At 35.5% G+C, this 23385-nt stretch overlaps 1 protein-coding gene across 12 annotated transcripts in view; it reads left to right on the plus strand.

The window, feature by feature from the left end:
• The window catches only part of HUWE1 (HECT, UBA and WWE domain containing 1, E3 ubiquitin protein ligase), a 163653-nt gene that overhangs the window by 25037 nt on the left and 115231 nt on the right, over positions 1-23385 (plus strand). For all 12 annotated transcript variants that reach the window (XR_002771347.1, XM_023508890.1, XM_023508889.1 and 9 more), the window contains 4 exons: positions 8970-9038; positions 15607-15705; positions 16395-16601; positions 17910-18062. Coding sequence is in view for 11 of the 12 variants with exons in the window: in XM_023508890.1 (XP_023364658.1) it covers positions 8994-9038; positions 15607-15705; positions 16395-16601; positions 17910-18062 (504 nt within the window). In the remaining variant the exon portion in view is untranslated. The remainder of the gene's footprint in view (positions 1-8969; positions 9039-15606; positions 15706-16394; positions 16602-17909; positions 18063-23385) is intronic.

Consider the following 23385-nt stretch of genomic DNA (forward strand, 5'->3'; position numbering starts at 1 on the left):
ACTGAGGAAAGGCTAAACGGAAAGATGGATTTTATAATGCAAAATGGAAAAAATCAACAAAGAATTGCATGGTTTGTAGCAGAAGAAATGAGAAAGATCAGGAGAGAAACCATTTTCTGCCATGAGACATGCAAGAGGAAGCCTGGACTTCATCCTGGAGATGGCTTCAAGAAGTATACTCAAAAAAATTATAACCAAAAATAAACAAAAACACTTTAATTATTTTATGTAAGCTAAAGTAGATAATAAGATCATCAGGTGAGTTCATATTTGTGTTTTTCTCTTTTAAAACTGTAGGATAATTACAAGTGATCCACCAACCTCTTTCTCACCCAAAATAAAAAAAAGCCCGGGTGTATGTGGGTGGCAGAAAAATTGAATTAGAAGAGTCAATTCTTCAAATCTGTGAGAAAGGGGTGGGGGAGGGCCAGAAACACTCCATTGGGGAATAGCACTTTTAAACTACTAGAGGCTAGAAAGAACTTTGAGTGTTCCAGGAACTAAATGAAAAGACTAATGTGCAGAAAGAAGAGATTGGAGAGAGGTCCAGGGTCTATGGGCCATGGTTAGAATTTGGATATAATTCTAGGGAAACTGTTGAAAGGTTTTAATCTATACTTTAAGAACATTACTTTTTATTCTCTCTGGAGAATAGTTGGGTGAAAGTGGGTGTGGAAATAAGGGAGATCAGTTATTTCTGTTTCACAATTGAGGAAACAAGCACACAGACACAGATTTGTCCATGGTCGTACAGTAAGTTTTACAGCATAGATTCTAACCCAGGTTTCCTGATTCTCAGCCTGTATTCTGATCTGGTACTTCTCAAAGTTTAATGTATGAATCACCTAAGGATCTTGTTAAAATGCAGATTCTGACTCCTCAGGTCTGGGTGTGACCTGAAATTGTACAATTGATGTCAATGCTTCTGATCCTTGGACCACACTTTTTTGAGTAGTAAGGCTAGCCTACTACTGCTCCCAACTGCTCTTAAGCCAGATCTGGGAACTACCGGTATCCTCTGCCCTTAAGCTGATACAATATTGTGAAAGTCAATATTTTGAAATTTTATCAACTTGCGGTGAATACTATAGAATGAGTCTTCCTTTGTAGAGTAACTTTCCTTCAGTATAATATACTTTAGTCATTATACATACTTGTTTGTGTAAACTCTACAAAATCAAGATTCAAACCTCAAAAGGTAAGTGAAGATCGAGTGAGTGAGGAAGTGAAAAAAGAAATGGATAATTTATCTGTGGGATGATGTTTTATAATAATTAATCTGTTTGCTTAAAGTTGGTTATCTTTCTGACTTAAGTTTAGGAAGATAATAATTATTACACATAGATATTCATTGGTGCTCAAAGTTTTGGTTCTGATTCAAGAAGGGCAATAGGCCATTTCTAAGAATCTATTTCAAACTGAGTTACAGATTTTTTTTTATGTCATTGGATTTTTACCTGTTTACCTTCTAAGAGTTAGGTGAAACTTATTCCCTGTTTACTCTCCCCTTCCTTAGTGAGATTGACAATAACTTAGTTTGTGCGCCACCTTCCTCTCTTCAAATAATTGTTTTTGGCAAGAGGGTCCAACAATGTAGAAGATTCTGTCATAAATTTATGTTCTTATCTGCCAAGTGCTTTGTAGTAGTAAGACTGGTAAATAAAGTGAACAGCACAATATTAAAGTATGTACTTGGGCGTCAGACCTGGATTTAGATCTTGGTGCCAACATTTACTAACCAAGCAAAGTACTTTTTTCCCCTCTGATCCTGTTTTCTGTCTGTAAATAGGGATAAAAGTTGGCTTAAGTAGTGAGGATTGTATGAAAGAATATTATTTATTTGAAGTCCCTGGCCAGCATGTCTCAAAGTGTATTTGGGCTTAAATTAGTGGGCTTTCACTAAATGCCACTTGAAAAAAATGGTTCGATACCCTAGTAAGCTTCCTTTACCCAAGATGAGTGTATCTTAGAGGAATTAATAATGTCATTCAGCCACATGACTGTCTTAGAGGAAGGTAAATTCTGTTTGTAACATTTCCCAGATTGCTGGATCTTTGTCTCCCTTCACAGAGTAAGATGCATTAAGAACAGAGTAACCTCTGAATTTTCTTAATCGATGTCTCATGGACAGGGATGTCTTTGTTTTTTAAACTATAAATGTTTCTTTGGTAGAATTATAAAAACTAGGTTAGCATTACACTTATTATGGAGCTATTTGTGTATGTGTGTGTTCCTTCATTTGTTTTGGCTATGTTATTTCATTTGGTGCATCAAATGCTCGCACTTGGGACTTACAGTCCAGCCACTCATGTAAATAACCAGAGATAGTTCAGGAATCATTTTGCCACCAGCAGTAGCTTATAGGCATCCAGAGTCTGGTATTGACACCAGAAGCACCCTCAAGTAAGCTGTTTGTGTGAGAAGTCTTTGGCTGTACTTCTAAGCTGACTAGCTTCCTTGGTTCCTCCCAGATTTCTGAATACAGATCTCTAGCCTTGTATCAGTTCTATGAGCTATTAGATACCCTTCCAGTGAATTTCTTTTCTGCATTAATTAGACAGAGTCTTTCTCTTGTTCTAGGTACTTGATGACTAGTATAGTATACAGAGTCAAAACGGCTTCAGTTAGGACAGGGTTTTTATTTATGTAAAGACTTACTGGTAACTTTACATTTTTAAATGTGATTTTTGCTTATTTCAGTATGTAAATTACTTAGTGCTCTTGTTTTGGAGGACAAATTTATTTTTAAAAAAATGCTTTATTTTTTAGAGGAATTTTACATTCATGGTGAAATTGAACAGAGGTACAAAACTTTTCCATATACCCCTTATCTCTTCAGGTGCATAGCCTCTTGTTATCAACATCACCCACCAGAGTAGAACATTTGTTATATTGATGAGCTTATATTAACACATACCACCCAAAGGCCATAGTTTACATTAGAGTTCATCCTTGGTGTGCATTTTTGGGGGTTTGGAAACATTTATAATGATATGTATCTACCACTGTAATACACAAGTAGTTACACTGCCCTAGAAATCCCCACTTATCTTAGCAGTTACTGATCTTTTTACTATCTCTATATTTTTTCCTTTTCTAAAATGTCATATAGTTGGAATCATATAGCATGTAGGCTTTTTAGACTGACTTTTTTCACTTAGTAATAATGCATCTAAGTTTTCTCCATGTCTGTCCATGGCTTGATTTCTTTTTAGTGTTGAATAATATACCATAGTTTATTCATTCACTTACCAAAGGACATTGTGGTTGCTTCCACATTTTGGCAATTATGAATAAAGCTACTGTAAACATTCATGTGTGGATATTTGTGTGGACATAGATTTTAGTTCCTTTGAGTAAATAACAAGGAGTGTGATTGCAAGATAGTATGGTAAGACTATGTTAGTTTTATAAGAAGCCACCAAACTGACTTCCAAAAGTAGCTGTAACATTTTATATTCTCACCAGCAATAAACAAGAGTTCCTGCTTTTCCACATCCTTGCCAGTATTTGGTGTTGTCTGTGTTCTGGATTTTGGCCATTCTAATGGGTGTTATAGTGGTATCTTGATTTAATTTACATTTCTGTGGTGACATAGGATGTGGAGCATTCTTTTCACATGCTTACTTGGCATCTGTATATCTTCTTTGGTGATGTATATGTTAAGATCTTGAGCTATTTTTTAATTGGCTTGTTTTTTTATTACTGAGTTTTAGAGTTTTCTGTATATTTTGGGTAACAGTCTTTTTATTTTTGCAAATAGTTTCTCCCAGTCTATGGCTTATCTTTTTATTCTTTTGACAGTGTCTTTACAGAACAGAATATTTTAACATTTAGGTCTGTGATTGATTTTGAGTTAATTTTTGTGAAAAGGGCAATGTAGGTCCAGGTATTTCTGCATGTGAATATCAAGTTATTCCAGCACCATTTGTTGAAAAGACTAGCTTTTGTCTGTTACATTGCCATTGCTTCTTTCTCAGAGATCAATTGGCTATATTCATGTGGGTCTTCTGATGGACTCTAATCTGGTTTTTGTTGTTCTTTTTGAGACAGAGTCTCATTATGTTTCTCTTGGTAGAGTGTGGTGGCGTCACAGCTCACAGCAACCTCAAACTCTTAGGCTTAAGCGATTCCCTTGCCTCAGCCTCCCAAGTAGCTGGTACTACAGGCACCCGGCTATTATTTTTTTTGTTGCAGTTGTCTTTGTTGTCTTAGCAGGCCCAGGCTGGGTTTGAACCCGCCTTCCTCAGTGTATGTACCTGGCGCCCTAACCACTGAGCTAAGGGCACTGACCCTATTGTCATTGTTTTTAAGAGATAGGGTCTCATGGCTTGGCACCTGTGGCTCAAGCAGCTAAGGCGCCAGCCACATAACCTGAGCTGGCGGGTTCAGATCCAGCCCAGGCCCACCAAACAACAATGATGGCTGCAATCAAAAAAATAGCTGGGCAATTATGGTGGGCCCCTGTAGTCCCAGCTACTTGGGAGGCTGAGGTAGGAGAATTGCTTGAGCCCAGGAATTGGAGGTTGCTGTTAGCCGTTATGCCATGGTACTTACTACCCAGGACAACAGCTTGAGGCTCTATCTCAAAAAAAAAAAAAAAAAAGTGAGAGAGAGAGAGAGAGAGATAGGGTCTCAGCTGAGCTCAGTGGCTCATACTTATAATCCCAAGCACGCTGGGAGGACTGCTTGAGCTCAGGAGTTCAAGATCAGCCTGAGCAAGTGTGAGACCTCCATCTTTACTAAAAACAGAAAAATTAGCCAAGTGTTGTGGCAGTCGCCTGTAGTTTCAGCTACTTGGGAGGCTGAGAAAGAAGATCACTTAACCCCGGAAGTTTCAGGTAGCTGTGAGCTAGGCTGATGCCATGGCACCTTAGCCTGGGCAACAGAGTGAGACTTTGTCTCTAAAAGAAAGAGAGAGAGAAAGACACTTTCTCATTCTGCCACCCATGCTGGAATGCAAAGGCACAGTAATAGCTCATAGCAGCCTTAAACTCCTGGGATCAAGTGATCCTGCCTCAGCCTCCTTACTATATACATGCACCACCAATCCTATCTTATCTGTTCTTGCAATTTTAATCTTCTGACTTTGTTCTCCTTCAGTATCGTGTTGGCTATTTGGGGTCTTTTGCCATTGCATTTTAACTTTGGAATTGGTTTGTCAGTATCCACAAAGTAACTTGCTGAGATTTTGATTGGAGGTACATTGAACCTATAGATAAAGTTGGGAAGGACTGGCATTTTGGCAATATTAAGTCATCCTGTCCACAGACATGGAATATCTCTCCATTTATTTAGCTTGTTTTCTTTCATTAGAATTTTATAATTTTCTTCTTACAGACTTTATGCATACATACTGTTTGGTTTATACCTAAATATTTCATCTTTTGAATGGTGTTGGTTTTAATTTCAAAATTCTACTTGTTGATTGCTTCTATATAGGAAAGTAATTGACTTTTGTATATTAACCTTATATCTTGCAACCTTACTATAATTGCTTAGTATAATTTTTTAGGGGGTTCTAGGTCTATTCTTTTGGATTTTTTACATACATGATCATGCCATCTGTGAAAACAGTTGTAGATTTTCCTTCCATTCTGTATACCTTTCATGTCCTTTTCTTGTTTTAGCTAGAATTTCCAGTACAGTGTAAAAGTGAGAGGTGATCATCTGTATTTCTGATTTTAGGGGGAAAGCTTATATTTTCTTACCAATAAGTATGATGTTAACTGTAGTTTTTTGGTAGATAATCTTTATCAATTTAAAGAGGTTCCCCCATATTTCTAGTTTATTGAGATTGTTTGGCTTTTTATTATTTACTTTTGAAAGTTCTTCATATATTCTAGATACTATTATTTGGTTTGCAAATATTTTTTCCCAGTGGATTTTATAATTAAGTCTGTGGTTTTATATAAGTTGGGAGACTTAGGTCAAAGTTCATGTTCCTGCCAGTGCATGCCTACTTTTCTCTGTCTTCATTTGTTGATAAAATTATCTTTCTTTGAATTTTTTTACCTTTGTCAAAAATCAGTTGGGCATATTTGTATGGGTCTATTTCTGGGTTCTTTGTTCCCTTGATACATGTGTCTGTTCCTCATCCAGCACTATTTGATTTCTGTAGTGTGCTATGCTCTCTCACACTTGCTTGCACGTGCACTCTGTGTGTGTACATGTGTGTATACATATGTATATACACATATATGTACACGTGTGTATATGTATGTTATCTGTATACATACACATGTGTATACAGAGAGCACGTGCAAGCAAGCACAAGAGAGCACACAGCACATTACAAAAATCAAGTAGTACTGGATGAGGAGTAAATAATGACATAAAAGTGAGTAGAAATGATTATTCCTCTTTATTTTTCCTTTCCAAAATGCTTGGCTTATTTACAAAAAAATCTTGCTGGGATTTAGATAGGAATTGTATTAAACCTGTATATCAATTTTAGGATACTTGACATCTTCACTATGTTGAGTCTTAGATCTCTCCATGTATTTAGATCTTTGATTTTTTAAATTGGAATTTTGTAATTTTTATCATGTAAGTCCTGTGTATGTTCTGTAGATTTATACCTAATAATTTCATTATGATTGAGCAATTGTGAATGATAACTGTATTTTTAACTTTGGAGTCCACATTTCCATTGCTAGTATATAGAAATATGATTTTTATGTTTATCTTGTATCCTGTGACTTACAGGACTTATTTGTTCTGGGAGATTTTTTTCATAGATTTCTTAGGATTTTCTTTGTCATCTGCAGATAGAGATAGTTTTCTTTCTTCCTTTCTGATCTCTGTGCCTGTTATTTTCTTTTCTTGCTATATTATAGTGGCTATAACTTCCAGCATTGGATTGAATAAAAGTGGTAAAAACATATCCTCACCGTTCCTGATCAGTTATTTGGGTTGTAGGTTGTTGGAACTGACTGCATCCATAATAATGTGACAGCCATTTGCTTAGTATAATGGATTTAAGAAGCTGTCAAAAGGGAGGAAAAGGCCAGAGTATGTACCAAAAGCTTATTTTATAGTTTCTACCACATGGATAGAATTGTTACCAGAATCCTATTGACTTTATTTTAGATGTTTTGAGGTTGTTGGCAGCAGGAATTTAATTCATTTTATATTAGATGTTGAAGTAATTTGAAAAACTAATCTGGAATTATATACCCTAAATATTAACCACAGAGAGAACACATCTGTTTTTCTTCAGGCATGGTTTTTACAGAAAGATTTTAGAACATAGTCTGGATTTTTTTTTCACTGACAGTTTTTGTCCATTGAGGCATTTTATTTTTAAATATGTATTACATCTCTAGAAAAAGAATCTCAGGATTTTCCCTCCTGTGTGTTTTTTTTTCTGTTTCTTCATGGTCCATGATGCCAGCAGAATTTCAGTGTAGTGAAACCAAACTGGCAGGATGGGAGCAGATTATTCTGCCTTTTTTCTAGATTGTTGAGTTGCTCATCAAATCTGGGGCTGATCACACCGTTTAACCTGTCTGTGAGGTTCACAACAATTTTGACAGTTCTGTGATCATCAATGATTTAAAATTTGCCAGCGTTAACTATGTTTCATCATCACAGTTAGAAACTGGATGATTACTTTGGTGCATGGTCTTATACGAACCTGGCCTTTGCCTCTCTTTTTGGCATTGTTGATGCTCTCAGGAGGCAGGACATTCATGCCATTATGGTATCATGGAAAGATGGCAGAAAGAGCACCACCACCTCTTTCTTAAATGCCTATTGATTGAATGAATGCGAGCCATATAGGCAAATACACAACTATTTCCACAGTACTAAGTATATTGGACTAAATCTAGGCAAAGAAAAAGCCACCTAAAATTTATATCTGCTTGGTCAGCTTTATGTTATGTCAGCCTTCTTGAGAGAGAGACATTGACATGTTGTGACTGCTTCTGAGTAAATATTATTAATAGAATCTTTTCTGTGTAAAGAGCCTGAAATCTGTTTCTGCCTTTGTGTATGTGTCCTAGTTGCTACTGGGAGAAACTCTTACTTCTTTAGTGCTTTTTGGTCGTGGCATTCTAAAGGATTTGTCCACCATCAAAGATCACCTAGGGATTATATTGTGAGTCTGGTTAAGCTGTTGCCTGCTTTTGAGCCTTACAAATGTTTTCTTTGCTCAGGAAACAATAGTGTGAGTCTATGAGTCTTCTTTCTTAAGACATGGCAATGTCTATTATACCTCATTTTCTAATTAAAAAAATAAAAAAATGATAGAACTAATATAAAGACCATAAAAGAGAGACATAGGTAAAACAATGATATATAATCCTTTTGGTTAATAATGAATTAATATTTTGCTGCATATTCCTTCTAAGCTGTTTTCTTTAGACATAGGTTTATATTATACATTCCAGGCTGTAACCTTTTTATGTCATCATGAACGTCTTTGTGTATTATATAATTGTCTGCAGTATTTTTAACAGTTGTGTGATATTCCATTTAAACATCATTTTGGACATTTGATCCTTTCCAATTTTTCACTCTTATACATGGTAATGCAGTATGGATTCTTCTGGTTAACTATTTGTATATATCTTTATAACTTTCTTTGGATGATATTCCTAGAAGATGGCAAATTCACTATAGCCCTGCAGTATTCTGGAAAACTTAGAAACTTCAGGGCTGTAGTGAGTTTTTCCATCCTGAGATGTGTTGGAAACATTGTACATTTTTATTTTCAGTAAGAGTTTGAGATCCTTGTTTTGGCTTGCTTTGGTTCCAGGCTGATGCCTTGTAGGGATATGAACCAGTTTGATTTGGAGATATTAGTTATACCTCCCTACCTCTGAGTTGGCATGGCATTATAATTTTAGTGTTTTTACTTTTAAGTATTTTGCATCCTTTCCATTCTGTATTGTCTATGTCTTAGCTTGTATAGGTCAAGATTGCAAATTTAAGTTCTCATTTTTTTGGGATTTTCTTTTCAGATCATAAAGCAGAAAATCGAAAACATGAAAGTAGACAGGACTAAACTGAAAAAGACACCTACCGAGGCTGTAAGTATCCAAGCATTTGCTTTGCCTATCTTCCCTTCATTTCAGGAAAAAAATCTTTATGATCAGTTCTCCCATGCTGATCTTACAAATATATCATTAGTCATATATACAAAGTAAAGTAGCAACTTGAACCAAATTTTGTTTCAAATATGCCTTTTAGATAGCCAAGAAAAGTGAGCACTGAACAATTCTTTATGGCTTTGTGTACCTGACTTAGGCTTTCAGTCTGCTATTCCTATGCATTGAAAGGCAGTATGATATAATGGAAGGAGCACATGTGAGTTCAAATTTTGACTGTAACTATGGGATTTTCAATTTTGTTAGAAAATGAAAGTGAGACCAATTTTCTTAGTAGTTTTCTTGTGAGGCCATGTTTTAGTTTTCTTTATTCCTGAAATTTAATCATACAGTTAAGCTTAACATGTGTATTGAATGGTCATGTTAATTAACCTGTGTCAACAGGAGAAATCTCAGCTTCAGTCCCGTATTCTGTCAGTTGACTTGAACTGTGTTCTGAGGTAAATGAAGTGTTGCATTATAATACTCCTATAGAGACCCGTGTCTTTAGTGTAAAGAGCACAAGCTTTAGAATTAGATCTGGATTTGAATTACATTAGATTTTTATGCCCAAGACGTAACTTACCTGGTTTCCACAAAGTTCTACAAAATGCAGTTGATAATTTCTTCCTCCTTGATGTGAAGCAATTAGTTATCATAGTATCTGGCACTTACTAAGTTAATTCATTTTTTCTTTCTTCCTTTTTTTCTTCTTCTCGTCTTGTCTCATCTCTTTGCGCTCTCTCTCTCTTTCTCTCTCTCTCTCCCCTTTCTTTCTTCTTTCTGTCTTTCCTTCCCTCCCTCCCTTCCTTCTATTTTTATTTTTGGAGACAGAGTTTCACTCTATCACCCCAACTAGAGTGCAGTGGTATGATTATAGCTTACTGCAACCTCAGGCTCCTAGGCTTAAGCAATCTTCCGCCCAAGTAGCTAGGACTATAGGTGTGTCCCACCACACCCCAAATTGTTCTTTTTTTGGTAGAAACAGGTGGGGGAGGTCTCACTCTTCCTCAGGCTCATCTAAGACTCCTGACCTCAAGAATTCCTCCTATGTCAGCCTCCCAGACTGCTAGGATTTTAGGCATGAGCCACTACACCTAGCCAGTTAATTCATTTTCTAAATACAGGCCACTTGGTTTTTTAAAAAATATATAACTACTTGGCATGTATCACCAAGGGATAACCATTATTAACATTTTACTATATTTCTTTTAGTCTTTTAGAAATTATTGCATGTGCATACACAATTACCCTACCTTTTTCACTTAGCGTTGTACTAGAGAATGTGAAGCACTTTATTATTCATACTCTTGCCAGTATTGCAGATTACCTTTTACATTTTTGTTAATTTACTAGGTGGGGAAAAAGTATTTCAGTGTTACAGTTTGCATTGCTTCAGTACATAAAATTTTCAAGTTTATTGGCCTTATATCAATTGTCTTATTATGGTAGTCATTTTGTATTTGGCATTGGAATGTCAGTGTATTTCTTACTGAATGCCATATATAATTGAGTATATTCGTTTACATGTATGTTGCAGATACTTTCATTTGCTTTTGATTTTGTTTTTGATGTCTTTTAGCATCTAGAAGTCTTGACAACTATCTACTCGAATATCTTTGGAAACTGAGAGCATAAAGAACATTTGCCTTAATAACTACAATTAAAAAGTTAAAACAGTGGTACCAGTAAGAATCTACTAATAAGATAATAGAACACCTAGAAGGGATCCTAGTGTACACAAGAACTTGACATATAATAGAAGGATTATAAGTTGGTGAGGAAAGACAGTATTATTAAAGAAAACTATCCCAGGACAATTGTTTGACTTATGGAGGGTGGGAGACTGTTATATTGCATTAAATTCTAGGTAAACTAATAAAAGTCAAATATTTTTGAAATAGATAAATTATAGGAGAAGTAGAACATATAGTTAAATGTTTATTAAAATGTAGAAAAAATCATAATGGAAATGTAAACTATTATATCTAAAGTAAAAAAGACACATGACAGTAGCCATTGTAACAAATGTGAGGTAATAACTCATTGTGGTTTTGATTTGCATTTCCTTGATAATTAATGATACTGAGTACTTTTTTATATACCTATTGTTTATTTCTGTGTATTTTTTAGAGAAATGTCTCTTCGAATCCATTGCCCATTTTTAAGTTGGATTAATTTAGCTTTTTTGCTGTTGAGTTGCAGGAGTTCCTTGTATATTTTGGAAATAACCCCTGGAGTAACTTATGCAAAACTAGTCACAGAGGGACAAATACTGCATGATTCCTCTTACATAAGGCAAAGATTTAGAAGTAGGCAATAGAGTGGTAGTGGTTACCAAGGACTTGGGAGTTCTTCTTTAGTGGGTACATACATAGTATAAAGTCATACAAGATGAGTAAGTTCCAGTTAATAATATATAGTATAAGGTATTGGGTATAATCTGACTTGTGTGTATCTGTGGGTTCTGCATTTGTGGATTCAACCAACGGCAGGTAGAAAGTACTTGGAACAACTCAACAATAAAAAGAAACAATAAAATAAAAAATATTCAAATCAAATAACAATGTAGTGTAACAACTATTTACATAGTATTTACATTGTATTGTTATAAGTAACCCAGAAATGATTAAAAGTGTATGGGAGGATATGTATAGGTTATATGCAAGTACTCAAACTTGTAAGCTTGAGCAGTCCTCCTGCTTTATCCTCCCACGTAACTGGGACTATTGGCAAATGTCATCATACCCAGCTAATTTTTCTGGTTTTTTGGTAGAGATGGAGTCTCACTCTTGGTTCAGGCTATGTACAAGTTTGAGACTTTGAATGAGTTACCTACTTTTGTTGAGCAGCTTACAAGAGCATCCAGTTTCCCATACATATCCTATGGTTGTACTAGGATGTATAGTACAACTTTTTAAGAAAGACTCTTATATATACAATTTGTGTATTAGCAGCTGTGCCCAGAATTTTTTCCTCTTGATTAATTATCTATTAGGGCAAATCAGCAATAAACCCTGGCAGTTCATAATGTAGCTGTTGAACTGGCAAATGCTTTTTTTAACATTACCATAAGTAAGGAAAATCACTCAGTTTGCATTTATGTAGTGAGGATAAGATGATAAAGATATTATGCTTGCTGCATTTGCCTATAAAGTGCAATGGACCTTGATAGTTTGATAGAGCAGAGAATATTGTGCCTGCTACTTTAAATTTATGTTGTTATGCTAGCTAGCTGGATCTTGTGAGCAGAAAACACAAATACCTTAGATGCCTCAGCTTTTGTGCCAGAGAGTCAAAAGATGAACCCTGTGAAAGCATGAGGGCCTACCACATTAGGAAAGTTTCTAGGGTTCCTGAGGTCTGGGTATCCCTTCTAAAGTGAGCAGCAAGCTGCTGCACCTTGTACTACATACATGCTGTGAAGAAATAGAAACAATGTATTGGTGTGCTGTTTTAACCTATTTGCTGGGTAAAGTCTAAGCATTTGGCAGGTACCCACTAATAGGTTAGTGAGGTTTGGGTCTAGAAAAGACATCATGACCTAGCACACCCAAGTGATTGGCTAATGTGTAAGATACAGATGATGTGTGGACCCTTTGGCAAGTCTCAATAGGAGAGTCATAGCTACGACCCATAGAGTTTTGGCTGTGCTATCCTCTGCCAACAGCCATTGTACATTCACAAAAGCAGCTTTTGTCTTGCTACTGGGCCTTACTAGACTGAAGACCTGATTTTAAGACATACCAAGTTATTACAGGACCCAGATGTTCCTCACGAACTGGTGTTGTCTAACTCAACCATAAAATTGGATTGCTTACTTGTATTCCATTAGAAATTTATATTTGATATTGGGCACAAGTGGGTCCAGAACAGGGTCCTCAAACTTTTTAAACGGGGCCAGTTTACTGTCCCTCAGACCGTTGGAGGGCCGGAGTGCGGGCCCCGGGACAAGACGGGCAGCGGTGGCAAAAACATCTGGTGGGCTGGATATAAGTCCTTGGTGGGCCGCACTTTGAGGACGCCTGGTCCGGAAGGTGCAAGTGAACTTAATGAGCAGGTGGTTCAGCTTTTCCACGTTATCTGTTTCTACTACTTCACTGCCTTTCCTCCAACTTTTATGTCATTGAGAAATGGAGGAAAAAGTACAGGCCTGGTTTATGGAAGGGGTTTTATGCCAAGGATTTTATGAGGTCAGACAATTCAGTTTACGAACTCATCCTAAAAAAGTACAACATACCTCATTGCTGAATATCATTATAATCACCTTTGAAGTACTCCCATTGGGAAGCTATGCATTGACAACAGTGCCTCATCCACCCTTCAGAGCAGTTTTGGAACTCTTTCTGGAATGGCCATCAAGAGTTGTGTCCTTGTAGAAGGTCTAGCAATTATCTTCACAAACTCATCTTGGAAAAGTGCTACATACCTCATTGCTGAATATTACTACAGTCACCAGATGGCCAAAGGGAGTACTTCGAAGGTGACTATAGTGATATTTAGCAATGAGGTATGTAGCACTTTTTCTCAGGGGAGTTTGTGAACTTGTCAGACCTTGTACGATGACAGCTTTGGTGGCCATTCCAGAAAGAGTTCCAAAACTGCTTTGAAGTGTTGACTAGGTCCTGGCAACGATGCATACCTTCTCAAAGGGAATACTTCGAAGGTGATCATAGTGATATTCAGCAGTGAGGTATGTAGCACTTTTTCTAGGGTGAGTTCCTGAACTTAAGTATCCAACCTTGTATATAACTTAATTACCCCCCAAATTCGAGGTAGATCTTAACAATGCTTTAGAGGGAGAAGACATTTGGGCATTGAATTAAAGAAAACCTATTTTTTGATAAGCCCCTATTATATTCCACATTGTGTTTTATATGCTCAAAATACATTTCCCCTAGTTTAAATCTCAGAGCAGCATTGTAGATATATAGATGCTATTCATTGTGCAAAAGAGGATGCTGAGATTCAAAGAGGTAGCTTACAGACTACCTAATTCCAAAGCTCATGTTCTTCACAATAGTATGATGTCTCTCAATATTTAAGTTTTATTATGTGAGATAGTATTTTATGTTTATAGCAGACATCCGAGCTTCCTATCTGTGAGGTAGCTATTAGATCTGTTTCTCTAGTAAGAAAACTGTTTCAGAGGTTGGACTTGCTCATGATCAAATAGTGTAATAAATACAAACCTAAAAACTGATCCCAGGTGTTTGTTTCCAGATCTGGGTTCATTACCAGGACATCATTCTGCTTTTTACAGAATTAAACAACAAGGGTAATCATTTCTCTCAGCTGCCATCATAGAAGGCTTTTCTCTTTCCTGGCCCCTAAACCTTTCCCTTCTTTCACTTTCGAAAACTTTACTATTAACTGTCAGTCCTCCCTTTGTTACCTAACAAACAAAATAGACTTTTTGGTCAGTACAAGAGAGCAGGAATGTATGGAAATGGGGATTCCAAGTAAGAATAGTGTCCTAGTTTTATTTTAAAAGTTCAGAAGGTCTTTGTCCTCCTACAATTAGAGGGTTTAATATTAGGGGAAAAAATAGCCAATGCTAATCTTCATCTTCTGGGTTTTTCTCTTTTTTCTTTTCTTTTTTTTTTTTTTTTTTTTTTTGAGACAGACTCTTACTCTGTTCCACTTGGTAGAGTGCAGTGGCATCATCGTAACTCACAGAAACCTCAGTCTCTTGGGCTTGAAGTGACCTCCTTTCCTCAGCCTCCCAAGTAGCTGGGACTACAGGTGCTCAACACAATGCCTGACTGGTTTTTCTATTTTTAGTAGAGATGGGATCTCTTCCTTGCTCAGTCTGGTTGTGAACCCCTGAGCCCAAGCAGTCCATATCCTTCAGCTTCCCAGAGTGCTAGAAATAGAAGTGTGAGCTACTATGCCCAGCCTAATCTTCACCTTTGTGAATTTAGTAGGGCTTTTCATCTCTCATTCAGCATACCCTATCAGAATTCTGGTTAACTTTCAGACCTTAGTGCAGAGTCTTGTATTTTCCTCTTATTGACGTTTAGCTTATTTATTTCTATTGTCTGTACCAGTGTTTTTCAACCTTTTTATGTTATCTCTTATCTCATGGCACACTTGAACCTGTAGTTGAACTTCCACAGTGAATTAAATTATATTCATCAAAAACAAGAGTAGAAAAAAGAATATACTTAGTGTGCTTTGAACTGCTTTTGAAAATAATTTAATTAATGACCTTTAAAAATTTTCACAGCACACCAGTTGAAAACAATGGTCTATACCCTTCCAAGTAGTTTTCATCTACATTATCCAAGTTTTTTTTTTTTTTAAGTGCACAGATGGATTGCTGGGGACTAAGAGTAATTCTTCATGAGGTTTCCATTTTAATCTTAGGTGATTGGCGAATCTCTAGTTTTCCAAAATAGTGTGTTCTAGCAAAAGCTAAATTACTGTGTGGGTTTAAGGGTTACTTTTCCATTCTCCTTTGCATCTCCCTCATTGCAAAATATCTTTTTTGAATACTTGTTTTTCTTAGCCTGCAGACTGTAGAGCCTTAATAGACAAACTCAAAGTTTGTAATGATGAGCAACTCCTCTCGGAACTGCAGCAGATCAAAACATGGAACATTGGGAAGGTATGTCAAGCCATGCTCCCAAAATACGAGACTCACTGTGTTAGTACATCATTTTATATGCTCTGATAAGAAAAACCACCATGGGATGACCTCATTCAATAATTACTTTAAAAGCATGGACCTCATGCCTGGCACAGGTCTAGACCAGTGGCTTTAGCCTATATGGTTGCCAAGGAAGTGGGGTTTTTTTTTTTGTTTGTTTGTTTGTTTTTGTTTTTTTTTTTTTGCCAAGGAAGTTTTAAAAGAAAATGTTAAGTGAAAGTTTTCATAGCTGAGGATGAGGAATGGTTGCACAGGTTGCTTAAAGAATCTCAAGTACAGAATTCTTTTTATTTGACCATATATATTCTTCCATATTTTTACTTCTAGTTTAAGAGAATTTTTATTAGATAACTCTAAATTCTGATGAAATGGGTTCTGGCAGAGATAGTCTTTGTCTCTGTAGACCTCAGAATGTAGATTTCTCCCTCTGAAAATCTAGCTCTAGGGGATTTGTGGTGTCTCCTAATATCTTTATGAATATAACAATGAACTCTAGCCCTTTTATCTCAGTATGATCTTTGTCGTATGGGCAGAGGTGGAACATGTACTTGTCTAGGTGTCACACTCAGCAGTTTTATATAAGAAAGCTCAGTTACAAAGTATCCATACAGTATTTCTACTGTATACTCTTTTTCTCCTCTCTCCAGTGTGAGTTATATCACTGGGTGGACCTGTTGGACCGCTTCGATGGAATTCTGGCAGACGCTGGACAGACAGTGGAGAATATGTCATGGATGCTTGTATGTGATAGGCCAGAAAGAGAACAACTGAAGATGCTTCTCTTGGCTGTGTTAAACTTCACAGCCTTGCTCATTGAGTACAGCTTTTCTCGGCATCTGTACAGTTCTATAGAGGTAAGGGAGGTTCAAGTTTATGTATTCTGTTGACTAGAATTGTGTGTGTCCAGAAACAAGGAAGTTTTTATTTTTCTCTGATGATTGCTTTCCTTTTAATTATGGAGCTCTAGTTTTCTAATGTCAAAGACAATGGTAGGATGTTTCTTAGATGTATATATTACCCTTTATAGGGCTGGTGAGAAAGTTCTGTACTATCACCTTTGCCCAGTCTTTTCAAGATTAAAGAAATAAATGAGAAATATTCTAGGGAATTTGTGGGAATTGATCTTTGTTGCAGGTTATTAGAGTAGCCCCAAATTACTTTTAAACTGATAGAAATAGTTTGATTTCCTGATACTTTTTAATTTCCACTCTGCCGCACTCTCCCCAAAATATGCATTCATAACATCCTCTGTGTCCTTAAAGATTAAAGCCTATCAGTCAGTGATCATTTGGTTAAAAATCACTATAAGAGGAAATTCTTTTTCTTTAGCCCAACTTAGACTTTCTATTATCATTAGTTAGGTACCCTGTTGACTTTAAGAAGTTGAAAGAAAGTGGCTTAGGGAAACAAGTAGGATAACTGAACTAAGGGCCTGGTATACAGAGCTTTAGGTAGGGTTTAGATAGTCAGTCTGTTGAAGATGACATAGGTATGTTGACCGAGGGACTGCATGGCCTTTGGTGCAGTTGGCAATTTGAAATACTATGATCCATCTCCAGCTAAATTACATACTGATTTTAATTCTGACCAGTTGCTTCAGTATGTTGGTGAATTCTGATCCTTAAATCCAACGTAGTCACTCTCAGGCATAGATTGTATTGTAATGGTTATATTTTACATAATTACCACCAGCTGTTGTTGATATTATTCACTCTTATATGAAAGTCCCTGCGTTTTAATTAGTTCCAATTTTATCTTTGTCATAAAGGATACAGAAGGAGCATAAAATGATTCTTCTTTCACAATAGTTTTAGTCTATTTAGAGACATACTGTCCTTGAGTCCCACATACGTACTATATCATATATCACTTTTGTCTCTCTGGGAGTCTCTTCTTTCCTATGGAGACACCTGTGTAATTTTGAACTGCTATTTACATTTTTTTTTTTTTTTACTTTTGCACTTTCTGGCTATCTGTCCTTGTTGGGGACAAGGTTGCATGCTGTAGATTCTCAAACATTTTTAGTACTTTTTGGTATTGTTGTGATCGAACTTCTTGATAGTTTAGTAAATGTTAGCAAATACATTATTAGATTGGTGTTTTCAGTTTTCAAGGTCATTTGTGCCTTACAACTTGAACTTTGCCCTGATTTGTCCTTGTAGCATTTGACAACTTTATTGGCTTCCTCTGATATGCAAGTGGTGCTGGCAGTCCTTAATCTCCTGTATGTGTTTAGCAAAAGATCAAACTACATCACACGTCTTGGATCAGACAAGAGGACCCCACTACTAACTCGGCTACAGCATTTGGCAGAGGTGAGTCTTCTGTGACGTGTGGAAGAGTACAAAAATTGGAGCATAAGTTTCCTTTCAATAGGTGTTTGTTGCAGTGGCAAAATGGATTAGAATCCCCAAGTTAACTAACTGTACTGACGGAATTGAGTAAAACTGTTGGCCCACTTTAAAAAAAACTTCAAATATTCTGTTAAGTAATTTTGAAGGATTTCATGAATCTGCTCATAAAGCAGAACGTCTCTTTGTTCAAAAATGACAACTTCTCTGCTGGAAAGAATGTTCAGAATTATATTCTGAGTGAGAGAGAAGTATAGTATAAATATAAAGCTGTATTTGAGTCCTGGCCCTGCTTATTAGCTTTGATAGCAATTTTCGCATGTGAGAATTAAGTATATTTGCTTAAGAGTTGTTTTAGAACAAAAAAATACATAGGATACTGAGTGTAATGATTAACAATTAGTAACATTAGTTATAATTGAAGGCAGGCATTCTCATATAAAAGTTATAAGGGTACAAGTGAATCTTTCTAAAAGTATAATATAAATGTCTTAATATAATAACTAAGAAAATGACATGAAGGTTATGTTAATCAGATTGATGAAAATATTTCAAATTGTATATGAAAACACCACGCTGTACCCCATGATTGCATTAATGTACACAGCTGTGATTTAATTTTAAAAAAAAGTTTACCAAACAATTATTCAGTGTTCCTAGAAGCAATTTGATGATAAATACTCGGGTTCAAGAGGTAGCCACTGCTGAAAAGTGTTAAAGACTGGGTTTTTCAAAGTGATTTACCTCACAATTCAAGTTTTAGGCTGATAACTTAAAAATCATTTTTGTATGATCATAAATGTAACATATTACAAAAATTGTAGGACATGTAGAAAATGGAGAGAAACTATCAGTCACCTATAATTCATCCTGATGAGGCCTTTAAAATTTGAGCAAAAAAACAATTTTTTTTTGCATGTGCAAGTAATATATATACATATGTGGGGCCCGTTTTCTTAAGATACTGTAAACCTTTCCCCATGATATTAAAAAAACACAAGGGGGTTCAATAGTGGATTCCTGAGTCACAGTTGAAAAAGAAACCATAGCTTAGTAGATGTTTTCAAAGCATCTCTGATAAAATTGAGCACATTAATGAAACACTAATATACACTTAAACAAAGAGTTTATCTATGAGAAGTACTTATTTATCAGAGTCATGATGAGGGGACTGAGGTATTGCCATTAAATTCAAAAGTCACACAAAAATGTCGAGTATTAATTTCTGTCATTTAAATTTGTAGATGACTTAACCAATACAACAAGAGAAAAGAAAGAAATGAGTACATACTAAAAGAGAAAAATTTTTACTATGTATAGGTGATGGGATAAGTCTCTTGGCCTCCGATATAAAATTATTAGAGCAATAAAAGTGCTGTGATGAAGCCAAGTAAAAAATAAATATACAAAAAGAAATAATTCCTCCATCTAGTGGTAGTAACCAGTTAGAAAATGATTGGTGAAAGAATTCCATTCACAATATGAACAAGTATAGTGTCTATAAAATAAGCCATATGGGTGTAACTGTAAGTTTAAGAGAAGATAATATAGGAGGTTATATTGTGATCTAGTGGTGGGGAAGAAATTCTTAAAAAATCTTCATAGCATAAACCTAAAGGTGAAAGTTTGAGTTTTATAATAAAAAATTAAGACTTCGTTTTCAACAGAAAACACCTAGCTCGTGCTACTCCTTGGCCCCTTACACTTGATTGTAAATGAATGTACTGTTTCCTTCATTGAGAACAGTTTCAGTTATACTTAATAGTATATACCGATGTAGTCAAATAACATTCTGGAGCAAACTCATTTGTCATAGACCAGTAACAGTTTAAACAATTGGAATAGCAGCTAGTCTGTGAATAAAATTAAGCAGCATTGCCAGGGACAAGATCTGTGCTAGCTTAAGAAATATTTAACAGTGGTCAGGTGCCATGGCTCACACCTGTAATCCTAGCACTCTGGGAGTCTGAAGCAGATGGATTGCTTAAGCTCAGTAGTTTGAGACCAACCCAAGCAGGAGCAAGACCCTGTCTCTGAAAACTAGGCAGGCATTGTGTCAGACACCTGTAGTCCCAAATTCTGGGAAGGCTGAGGCAAAGGGATTACTTGAGCCCAAGAGTTTGAGGTTGCTATGAGCTATGATGCTGTAGAACTCTACTGAGGGTGATGAAATAGGACTCTGTATAAAAAAAAAGAAAAACAAAACAAACGTTTGACAGTGTTTTAAACTGACAAGGAACTACTCCAGTAAAGATAAATAAATTGGTAGACAATTTATAGAGCAGCAAAGCATATAAGTAGATGCCCAAAATCTGATAGAGAAATAAAATACAACTTTGTAAGCATCACATTTGTAGAAAATTAGAAAACTATAATGGTAAGTATTGGCAGGTATGTGAGGCTATAAGAACCCTCATGAATTGCTAATAGGAGTATAGAGTGATTCTCCTGAGTATATATCCCAAAGATGATATCATATTATTTCATAGTTGTGATGTCAGAATATTGCATCATCAGTTCTGGTAGTGAGGAGTTGGATGGAACCTTGGTATCCATCATTAGTGGATATTCAAACAATTACAGTGTTGCACTAGCATGCTGAAATATATAACAGATAGGGCCATAGACCAAATAATAACAGCTACTACATTCATAGCTTTTAAACATAGCACACAGTTAATAAAAAAAGTAAAAGTAATGATTTTCCTTGCTCAGTACCATTTCCGAAACTGTAAAACATGTGCACAAAAAATAGCAAAGTTTTTTGTTTTTTTGTTTGTTTGTTTGTTTGTTTGTTTGGTATTTTTTTTTTTTTTTGCAGTTTTTGGCTGGGGCTGGGTTTGAACCCACCACCTCCGGCCTATGGGGCCAGTGCCCTATTCCTTTTAGCCACAGGTGCCAACCAAAACAGCAAAGTTTTAAGAAAAAATATTAAAAGATATCAGAAGTAAGTGTTGCCTTCGGCAAGGAGAAGGGAATCTGGGGAATAATGGGACAGATGGGTATATATACAAGTACAGTAGGCCCCCTCCCCTCATCCTGGGTCTCAGTTCCCTGCAGTATAATAATAGATTATGAGAAAGGCCACATTTGCATACCTTTTACAAATATTTTAAGAATTGTTCCATCTTACTGCTATTAATCTTTTAATGTGCCTAATTTATATATTAAACTTTATAATAGGTGTATTTAGGAAAAAACATAGTGTATAGACAGGGTTTAGCACTCCAGAGTTTTCAGGCATTCACTGGGGATCTTGGACCCTGCAGATGAAGGGAGTTTCCGTTAAGAGAAAATGATGTATTGGAACAAGACTAAGCCTTTACTTAGAAATTTTGAAATATGGTCTAAATAGAGACAGACTTGTTTTGCCGGAGAAGACTAAAAATATATAGTAGAAAGCCCCTTGCATGAAATGAGGGCCAATAGTTGTTAGGTTAATTATTTTAAAAATCTTGTTAAAGCAGGAAATGTTTAAAAAGTAATTGATATATACTGTTTTTTTATAAACTAAAACAGAAATGTCAGTTCCCTTCCTTATCTTTTTCATGTAGGGCCAAGGAGTTGACTTTAAGAAACGGTCTTTTCTTACATAAACTATAACTGTAATCTGTAATTTCTTTATACCGGAGTGACAATATGAAGCAACTTATAAAGGAACCTGAATGTAGAATTCTAATTTTTTTTTTATACTTCTGAATCTTCTCTCCTTAATCTGTCACTATTTTTATTATCTAAGAAAACACTGATGATGAATCAGGGTCATTTGCTGTATCAGATACTAAAATCTTATAAAACCATACTGATTTCATTTTAAATCCGAGTTTTTACCATAAAGCTTTTATCATGAAGCAAAGTTCTGTAATTAGCACGGGAGTAGACTGAATTTGCAGAATGAAATAGCCCTCATATTACTTATGATCAAAACAATGGGGTAATAGGCTCTTTGAGGCTCTTAGATCTTCACACTATTCCTAAATTCTGGAAATATATTGAAATAAATACAGGAGACTTAATATTTTCCATAAAGAAAAATTTTCTAAGGAAATCAAGAGACATGGAAGTCATCTTAAAAGTACTGACAAATTTGATAATATGAAAATTTAAAACTTCTATATGACAAGATAGCTGTATAGTAAGGAAGTTTTACAACAAAGGAATAACAATATGTAAACAGCTCCTACAAGTCAATATAATGGAAGTAACTCAGGAAAATGTGCAAAAGCATATGAACAGGCACATTACAGAGGAATATGCAATATTTCTTTTAAATTGGCAAATAAAACAAAAAGATTAGTAATAATCAGGGAAAATGTACATTACAGTGTGATCATGTTTAACCATTAGATTGACAATAATACAGTATATACAAGCAATGGTTAATATTCGAACTCCCTTTGGTAAGGTTTTTGGGCAGCAACTTTGATTTTAAAATATGTATGTTTTATTTCACTCCACAGTTTATTTTAAGGAAACTATGCTACAGACGTATTCAGAAGGGTACAGAGTATATACATAAGCATTCTCTTTGCACCCTTGTTTGAAACATCCTTTTAAACATGACATAAGCTTATCATAAAAGGTCTCCTAGTGAAAAGGCCTCTTAAGCGTAAAAAAAGGTTTAAGATTCCCATTTATGTCCTTTTAAAGTTCATAAGTAAAACTGTGTGGTCCCTGTAAGTTATATACCTAATTGGAAACTTATAAATTGAATTTAGGGAAAAGATGAAGAATGAGTTTAATTTTTTAAATTCTATACTTGGAATATTTTCTAGGTATAGTGTATTATGTATAATTTTTGTAATTAAATATGAGACTTGGTAATGGCACTTCGCAAATCTATGTTTAGTGACTAATACTCCATTGTTTATATACTGTATTTTAATTGTTACCTGATTTTATACTTCTTATATATAATCCCTCTAATGTTGTAAGAGTAGGAAATCTTATTCCCATTTTACAGATGAGAAACGTGAGATGTTTAGTAATGAGATGACTTGCTTATAATCCCCACAAATAGGAACTGGTGTGGAACTATGACTTGAAACCTGATTGATTTGCTTATTCAGGATATGTCCTTTCCAACAGCTGTGGAAATTTTGACATTTCAGCTTTATATTTAGGAATGTAAGAAGAGCAGTTAATTTGCACCTGTCAGTCCTCACATCTTGTTACTCTGCTTTTTGGCCAATACTATACAGTGATATGTCATACTTTCATTAAATTAAATGTTCTGACAATTTACAAAGGAAAAGGTAGAATGCAAACTATACTTTTAAATGGCATA

Source organism: Otolemur garnettii, unplaced genomic scaffold (genome assembly GCF_000181295.1).
Source record: "Otolemur garnettii isolate 467f Iridium unplaced genomic scaffold, OtoGar3 scaffold00286, whole genome shotgun sequence".
NCBI classification, from domain to species: Eukaryota; Metazoa; Chordata; class Mammalia; order Primates; family Galagidae; genus Otolemur; species Otolemur garnettii.